This window comes from Rousettus aegyptiacus, unplaced genomic scaffold (genome assembly GCF_014176215.1).
Source record: "Rousettus aegyptiacus isolate mRouAeg1 unplaced genomic scaffold, mRouAeg1.p scaffold_m13_p_15, whole genome shotgun sequence".
NCBI lineage: Eukaryota > Metazoa > Chordata > Mammalia > Chiroptera > Pteropodidae > Rousettus > Rousettus aegyptiacus.
Window position 1 is genome coordinate 9,448,718 of NW_023416290.1, and position 9,490 is coordinate 9,458,207.

The 9,490-nt window shown below is 36.0% G+C and overlaps 1 protein-coding gene across 1 annotated transcript in view; it reads right to left on the reverse strand.

Moving 5' to 3' along the window:
• The window catches only part of CUNH8orf34 (chromosome unknown C8orf34 homolog), a 254,464-nt gene that overhangs the window by 70,392 nt on the left and 174,582 nt on the right, over positions 1 to 9,490 (reverse strand). Inside the window, 1 exon segment of the mRNA XM_016152981.2 lies at positions 4,331 to 4,416. Coding sequence (XP_016008467.2) covers positions 4,331 to 4,416 — 86 coding nt within the window.

Below are 9,490 nucleotides of genomic sequence, written 5' to 3' on the forward strand. Positions count from 1 at the left end.
TGAATAAAAATTCAGTTAGAAGGAAGGCATTTAAACCACTGAAGATTTTTAAAATTGATTTCTTATATTTATTAATTTTTAAAAGAGCCATATGAACCCCTAAAAATTTTCCTTCAGATTCACATAAAAAGAGAGACAGATTCTTCTGTTGCATAAAATGTGAGTTCTGAAAAGAAAAAGGAGAACAATAAATCCTTCAAGCCTTTGATGGCCACCCAAGACCAGGAGACAATGGAAAGCTCAGCAGAAATCCATGATTATAGCTTTTGAATCATGGAGCTCCCTCTATCTCTGATAATTCAGAACTTTACATGCAAGAAGAAAAGCTACTAAATCTCAGGGCACATAGTTTATCTAGATGTAAACGGAGATTTCATTTTAGAGCACGGAATTCTTTCCACCATAAAACTGACTTTGGGAGAACCACATATATTCTCAAGTTGTAAATAAATTTAAAAATTTTACCTCACCCTTCCAAACACAATATAGACATTAAAAAGAAGCAAAATGTGATGAGAATTATACTGAGTTCAAAATATTAATCTATTTAACAAAAAGTATTTGAATGCTTATTTACTAAAACCCAATTGTAAGAGTGACGACAGACTCTTTAAATTAGGATGTATAATTGCCATATTTTAAGTCCTCCAAGACTGAATTATATTCTACTATACTGTGAGAAAATACTTAGATAATTTTAGTATTCACTTAGTATTTTTCTTGTTTTATTTGTGTGTTGAAATTTTTGAGTAGAATACTGACTTAAGAATAAACAATATTAAAATATTCTTTTGTGCATTGCAAAGCAACTTATTAGGAGAAGGAAACCAACCCTCTAATGGGTTTGCTGATTTTTTAAGGTTAGAAATACTAAAACTGAGTTTTTGAGTTCTTCTTAGTGAGTAGTCCATGGTTTTAAAGAGGCATTGTCATTCTGTTCGATTTTTTTAATGCATATATATATTAATCAATTCATGTATCCATTTATTTGTATATCTATTTATTCATTTATTCAACAAATATTATATGCCAGGCACTCTACTAGGTGCTTTCAAAATAAGTTGAGCAAAATAACTATTAAGACTCTCTCTCTTTTACATTTTGTTCTGTTTTTGTTTTGTTGAATTCTTCCTGATTATTGGTACCTTATCTAGTGAGGTCTAAAATATGATAAATCCCTTTCAGTATAGTACAGAAGAACAACTGTAAAGTTCTGCCAGAATATTTTTGAATTTACATATCTAACCATATTGAAAGTTGTTACGTTGAAAGGACTCTGCTAAATAGTTCAAATCTGGTGACAGAAAAATCAGTCCAACATGCTAGTAAGGAAAATAGATATGAAAATAAAACCTTCGTGTTTCTCGCTTGGAGCTCTGATTTTTTAAAAGTATTTTAGTAAACATTATTAACAATAATTGAGCGCATATGTGTAAAGTATTTTGCCCTGTCAACTGTGAGCAATTCCTTTTATAAGTAAATATGATTTTCAAAATATAGGCAATGCATTCTTTGAGTTTCTTTTTTTAAAATCAGAGAGGGAAAATGGCTCTCCGAATTGGTCAGATATTAGAGTTTACCTTGTCTCTTCATTTTAGAGAAGAAGAAACTGAAACACAGAGAGATGAAGTACTTTTGTCAAAATCTAAGTCTCTGGCAGTATCTGAACTAGAATCTTGCCTCTTGTTAATTGGGCATGCTCATGGAAACCTAGAAATCTGTAGAGTTTATTATAATGTTTAGCTTTATTCACCTTTTTCCTGTCATTATTTTTATTTTTGCTTTTGTGTCACAATAGGCTTTTTAATGCACAAAATTACACCTACTTATAGAAATATTTATGTTTATCGAGCCAAGCTAAATGTGGTCACACAGCTGACATAAAAGTCACATTATCACTTTTGAATAATTCCAATAATACTGAATTATTGGATCTAGTGATCTGACTAACTTAAATGGAAAAAAATGTACTGAATCAGAAACTCATATATTGGAATTTGCTAATTAAGTCTACTAATATTTGAATGTGAAGGATGCAGAATATAAACAATTTAAGAAAGGAGCTTAAACTCAGTGAACACATGCCCGCCCTGCCTCCCTCGCCCCCATCAGTGGATGCAAGTAAATGCAATCAACATATTACTGATATATAGTTTAATTTTCCAAAAAATTGAAATCCCTATAATTCTCAGTTATTCTGTAGACGTGACTGCTGCAAGATATAGATCTGTAGATTGGTGAATTGGGCTGGTTCTGATGGAATTTTTTTAAATAATGGGCTAATAGTTAAATAATATCTGTCTTGTGTCAACAAATGGCCAGCCCGGGCCACCCATTTTGCTGGTGACACACTGCCCAACTTTTGCTGTCGGTGTTAAAGGTCTATCATGAGAGTGTTTTATGTCATCAGGACTACGAGAAATTTGAATACTTGCAAACTATGATCGTTGTTTGCATTACGCTACACTGGCATTGGTGGATGTTCCCAAAGCACTCTATTTTTAAGTGTTCATTAGGTAATATTGACATATAAAAAAGTATATGTAACATATATTTATGTATAATATATAGTATATTTAAATTATAAAGCACAATGATAAATACCCTAAACCTATCACCGAATTTAAGAATTAAAACATTTCCAATCATCTTTATATCTCTGTGAGCAACTTCCTTAGCCCATCTCCAGAATCCTCATCCCTCGAGGATAACCATTTTGAGTTTCTAATTCCCTTTGTTAAATATAGTTTTATTCCTAAAGATTGTATTACTTAGCTTTGCTGGTTTTGAGCTTTACAAAAATGTCACTCCGTGACTTGCTTTTGTTCAATCAATATTATGTTTGTAAAATTCATTTGGCTGTGAGCTGCAACCTGTTCATACCAGACCGACTGAGAGACCTAACTGCCATTTCAAATTAGCTGCCTGGAACCCACCATGGTGGGAGTGTTTACATCACAGAAACCATGGTCTCTACAAATCAGACCTTTCTTTTGCAAAGAAACAGTTCTTAACATTTACCAGTGGAGTGTCTAGATTTTAAATTATATAAACGCTCAAGATTTTAAGACAATGGAAAGTTATTTCCAAAATGTTTATACCCAAGTATTATATGACTTTCATTTTATTTGTCTTTGACAATATTTAGTTTTGCCAGATTTCTTAAGTAATGGCAAACTCAAGGTGGCAAAACAGCATCTCTCTGTGGTCCTAATTTTCTTTTCCTTGATTACTAGAGCCATTAAGCATTTTGCAAATACTCACTGGTCAACTGAGTTTCCTGTTCTTTGAAATGTCAATTTAGACCTTGGCTTATTTTCCTATTGGTTTGTTAGTCTCTTCTTTATTAAACTGTAAATGTTGTTTATATATTCTGAATATTAATATGATCAGTGATAAGTATATTTCGAATACATTTTCCTATTTTGAGGTTTATCTAGTCACTTGTTTATGGCATCCTTTGATGAACAGGAGTTCTTAATTTTCCATAGTTGAGTATTTTTTATTTTTTTCTTTAATAGTTATGAATTTTACATCTTATTTAAGACGTCCTCCTCTCTCCAGATATTAGGGAAATCTTTTGCTATAGCTTCTCTTTTAATTATCCCAGTTGGATGTCCGACTGCTTCCCCCTAGAACACTGAACGATGAGGCAATGATGGAAGCCATGATGGATGCCGATGACGGACGGCGTTAGGTGAGCTTATTTATTTATTCAGCAAATATTTCGAAGTGCTCTGACATGAACTTAATGCGCTAAGCTAAGGAATTTTAATTTTGTCCTATAAAAAACGGAGATGAAATAAGCAGCTTTATTTTTAGACAGATAATGAACTGAAGAGGAGTGAGCTAGAACTCGGGGACTATTTCCAAGGCTGTTGCACTAGACAGAGGAGGAGGACGAAAGTACAGACTAGGCAGTTTCAGGGAAAACGAAGAAGAGGCTGGCCTGCAGAGGAAATTCTGAAGTGACATTGACATGATTTGAGAACCATTTAATACAAGGACGAAAGAGAGAGAAAAAAATAAGCAAGTATAATATTGACACTTTGGTCTACGATATGCAAACGGGAGTAAACAACATGAAGTTCTGAAAACAAGCTGAAATTAGTGGCAAACTTGGGAGAGTAGCCGACAGATGTTAAGAGGCTGCTCCTTAGATCCCAAACGCCTTTGCCCTTCACCTTACACACAGCCCAAGGGACAGTCACATGACAAGCAGCCATGCCGACTTGGTGCAGGGGAAGCTGTTTGGTCTAGTTTCAGTTTCTTTTTTAAATCTTCAAGTGCCAATAAAATTGCGATAAATATTGTTGGATTTGAAACTTACCCAAAGAATCTGGGATTAGTTCGTCTGGAGAATGAAGTATTTGCGATGTCTCTTCTGTCCTTTCTGCCAGGTTGTCTCCTTGAAGCCTAAATAATTAAAAAGATAATTAGAAATAATTAGAAATATGAACTACATACTATTGGGGGTGAGACTATGAACCTTTGGACTCTAAAATCAGACATGCTTCTTCAAAGTAGGAATAAAAATATGCCAAAAATCTTTGTAATATAGTGTTTTGATTTTCTAACCTTTAAGGAAAAGATCTTCATTTTTTTTTTTTTTTCCCTCCTGGATACATGGGAAGGTTAGTCTAGGGAGAGGCTGCGTTTCTTCCTAGCCTGCCTGGAGAAAGGCTTATAAGCAAATCTTTTTGCTACTACAATGAGGAAATGAGTGGGAGAAAAGCAAGAGTCTACACAGCATGTAAGGGTCTACACAGCACGCCCGCCGGACCACTAGGTCCGGGCACATGGGAGGGCTTCCACAGTCACCTCAAGGTTTACCAGACCTAGTTCTCCAAATTAACCAAACCTGAGCTCTAAGGCCTGCAGATCAAGGTAAGTCTCACAGTGGGAGTAGAGACCCCGAACGCGCGTGACTGCCCGGGGTCCTGGGAGATGCTGGGTCTCCTTCGGGAGAGGAAGGCTGTACTGGTATTTTCTGACTATATTTCTAAGCCTCCGTATCCTCATCTCTATAGTGAGAAAAGTAAGCCAGCCAAATCCGATTCAAATGGCTGGGTTTATACTGCACTGTGAAACTCCTTCCTCCAGGGAGGTGGAGCTCATCGATAAATGCTGGAACTCTGTCCTAAGACCAGCAGAATAAGCTCTGCTAACGCTGGAGGACATTATGTCACACAATCCAGAGATCAGAGTTTCTGCCAGTGCCTTACTTTCCTTGCATTTGGCTGATGGCAAGTGCCTTCATAGAAGAGTGCGAACAAACACCTAACACACAGCATTAATATTAAAAAAAAAAAAAAAATCAAGTACAGTCTAGTACCTACTGGGCCCCAAATTAAAATTTTCAACTCTTTTATATCTCTGTGTTTATATACTCTCATGAAATCACATAATAATTTGAAATTGACTTTTGCATATCCAAGGATCTATGCACACCTCTCTTTGCCATTTGTGTACTTACAAATATTTTAAATTATATTTCCATGTATATTCCTATATTAAATTCCACACATTTCTGTATATATTTTATACTTACAATTATATTCTATACCAAAACCATATTTACTGTATTATAAGCTAATTAAAGAATTCTCAAGGGTAATAATATCCTGATAAATAAATATATAGTCAAATATATATGATTATATACTTTTAATTAATATTTTAAATTGTACTTTGAAAAAAAACACCACTTTTAAATGAATGACTTAGCTACATACATCTCAAATGTGCCCAAGTGTTTCTTCTTACCATGTTTATGTCTAATAATTAGGATAAGTACTTCACTAATCAGCAATAACAAATATTCTTTTATTGTCTTTGGACTACTTCAAAAGGATTATCAAGAATAGAAAGTATGTAGGTACATGAGACATTGAAAGATGTGAGTAAAAATTATTATTAAAAATTGACCATGAACTCCAACACATTTGGGCATTTAACTAGGTCAAAACCTTAAATAAAAAATAAATCTCCAACAAAGGCAGAACAACGCAAGAAATAAAAACTAAGTCGTAATTTTATTTTTCACACTGCAAGCTTCAGTAAAAAGAAATATATATTGAGTATTTATTAATATGCTCAATAATAAGTCAAATGTTGTAGAGATGTAAAGAAATTGTAACTGTCCCTGATTTCAGAGTTCTCAATTTAGCTGAGTTAAAAAGACTAACAGCCATGAAAACCACCCAGCAAATTGGGTGGCCTTAAAAGCTGGCTCATCTTTGTCCAAACGCTGCCCTCCAGATACCTGAAGAGCTGAGTTTGCCGTGACTTGGCACCGGCTCCGCTGAGGAATGTTTCACAGCCCCGCCACCCTAGAGTGCCCCGCCAATCCTTCCGAGCTGTAATTCACACAGCCCTACTTCTGTAAGAGGTTAATAGGTGCTATGCAAACAAGGGCTGTGTGGGCAAGTCCGGGAAACGCAGTCTTAATAAAAGTTAAATCGTTTCTCTCCCAACAAGAGTTTTACTCATACTCCAAAACTTATTTCTTTGCTTTCTAAAACAACTCCTTCCTAGTCAAGACTCTTCTATATTCTCAGTACCTTAACTAAATGTGTTCTGCTCCACCCTGTTATAACTGAAAGCCTTTTCTAAGAATATTACACCTCTTTTTTCCCTCTAAGAATACAGTACCTTCTCCCAAGGGAGGCTGCCTAACCCCTCCACCTCAGATAACAAGGATTATAAATATTAACCTGTCATCTTTCTGATTATGAAAGCTTTGCTCAGGCTCATTTTTTCTTCTTTGACTTAAGTGTCACTATTATCTTGAATAATTTTCATGTTCATGTGTGTTTATTCACTAATTTCAAAGTCCCTCAGTCTCAGATCTGGAAATCTTCTCTTCCACTTCACCTTGCCTAAACCAAGAACAGAGAACTAAGAATTGCGCCACGTCAGAAAGCTTTAAATCCAATGGTCGGTTCTCTAATAAACTCACCTCCTTTAGGCTCTTTCACAAACGCACTATCCTTAACACTTTCTCTTCAGTTAAACATAGATGTCCATTTTCTCTCTATTTTCTCCCAGTATCTGGCCTCTCCTGAGTCCCATCCTGCTCTACTCAGCTGGATTTGCTGTCTCCTCAGTTCCCAAGCACCCATGTCTTTTTGTAATTACTGCCAACGACAACCTAACCCTGTATTAATCCATCATTTTCTTGCACGTGCACAGCTGGACCATGCTGGAGAGGACCATGATACTATAGGGTTGGTAAATACAAATCAATGGTCTCCAACTTTGAACTTGGGCTTCTTGGCTGTCGTTCCTTCTTTCATTCCTTCAAAGTCTTTTCAAAAACATCACCTCTACGTCATCCAGAAAAATAAGGCAATCTGGAATATAGACCTTCTACTCCCTCTCACGTCACCTATAGAATTATCTTCATCTTCACCTGTATTCACCACCTTTCCAATTCACAGAAGTTGAGAGGATCTCTCTCTTATGTAAGGCTTAGATCACCCAGTAGGCTAGTGATGTGAATCCCGTCATCTCATCTGTCTTTTTAACCTTAATTTATTTTATCCACCACCAGTCATTCTGTTCATCCCTACTGTCCATTTTCCACAGCATGTAAACGAGTTCACTTCTCATTCAGTCTTAAAAAAAAAAAAAATCCTCCCATAATTATCTAAAATATCTAGCTGTTGCTTCTTCTTGCTTATTCTTCTTTGATCCAAACTCCCTGAATATCCTTAATGTCTTTGATTCCAGCTTTCATTCACTCCTCAACTTACTTTAATTTGGTTAGCGCTTCTACCATTTTGAGATGACTGCCTAACCTTCTAATTGCCAAATACAATGGAAACTTTTAAGACCTTGCTTTCATCTAAGTCTCAGCTGTACTTTGTGTAAATACTTTTTTCCCACTACATACCATCTCCCTGAATCAGCTCATCCACTCATGGTTTTTACCATATGTAGGTTGAGGTCTTTCAAATCTTTATCTTGAGTCCTCAGCTCAGATTGGTGTACCCAAATTCTTGCAGGACCATTTATTTGGATGCACCATAAGCATCTCCAAGGCAACATGTCCAAAAGCGAACTCACATTCGTCACTTTCCTTCCCTGTACTACATGTGGCTAATCACCCCCAGTCTTGCGAATCACATTTCCTAAACAGTTTTCTTGAATCCATCACTTTTTCTTTATGCTACTTCTATGATTTTGCTGCTCATCTTGATTTGCCTGGATTGTTATATAGTTTCCTCACTGATATTCACAAAAAATCTGTTTTCTACATGGCTACCAGAAAGTTTAAAACAAATCCAACCATATTATTCTTATGTTTTAAATATTTAAGTGCAAGAGATCCTAATGCGAGTATTCTTAGAGGAGCCATTGAGTTTTTAAGGGGAATCACAGTAATTCACAATAAATGGAATGAAAAGTCTTTAGTTGATGTTCTCTTTTTTGGACAGGACGACAGTACCTTTGACCACATTCTCAAAATAATCCTTGACTCAAAGGAGTTTAAGAACTACCATTTTTATTGGCTTTTCATCACCTGCGAGATGAGTTATAGTTTCCTTACCAAGTCATCTGAGTCTTTCTATTGCACAACCCTTGCCTGTCTCTGCAAATTCATCTTGGATATTCTACCATGGGTGTTATGCTCCATAAAGTCCAAACTGTTTTCACTTTCTGGCAGATATTTTGTTATTAAGATTCTGTGTCATTATATAATTTTATCTAGCAGAATTTACTTTCCCTTCTTTTACTATGTGGCTTAAATCTAGTTTTTTATTTTAAATTCTCCTCTTTTAAGAAGCTTTTCTTCCAGAAGTCTTAGCACCTATGCAAATCTTTACCAGAACCTTCACTTTACTATATTTTAACGTTTGTTTAGATGTCTGTTTGTCAACACACTCCAAGTGTCTTAAAGGCGAGAGTTTTACTTTTCACATTGTTATATCCCTAAAGCCTAGCTTAGATTGAGCTTCATACACTGTAAACTCTAAAAGAGATTCCGAAGGTATTTTTTAGTGATCAGCTCACCTTGGAGATAAGGGGCGGGGGGGCACTCAACTTATGTGTGAGAAATTTTCTACAGAATACTATAGAATAGTTATAATTATAGTCCCTTGAAAAGAGGTAAAAATCATCCTGCATATATTTAGAAGCAAGCAGTGCTTAGCCGGGTTCACCTTAATGTGGAATGTGAGACGGAGGCTTTCGTGTGAGTGGATGTGTGATCTGGAGGCAGGAGTGAGGGGCATGGGAGGAAAACACAGAGGGAGCGAAGGCCAAAACAAGCACGTGTTATTGACTCGGCCCCTGTACAGGTGGCTGTTGCTCGACAGCGCAAGAATTCTAAGGATCATTATGAAGTGTGTCTACTTTAAAAAGGAACGGGTAAAGCATTTGTCCATAGGCTCCTGGTAAAGGGTGGTCCTTGCGTACTGATACCCCTGAACTTTTCAGTTACACACACACTAGCACTGGATGATTCTCATTGGTCATCCCAGGG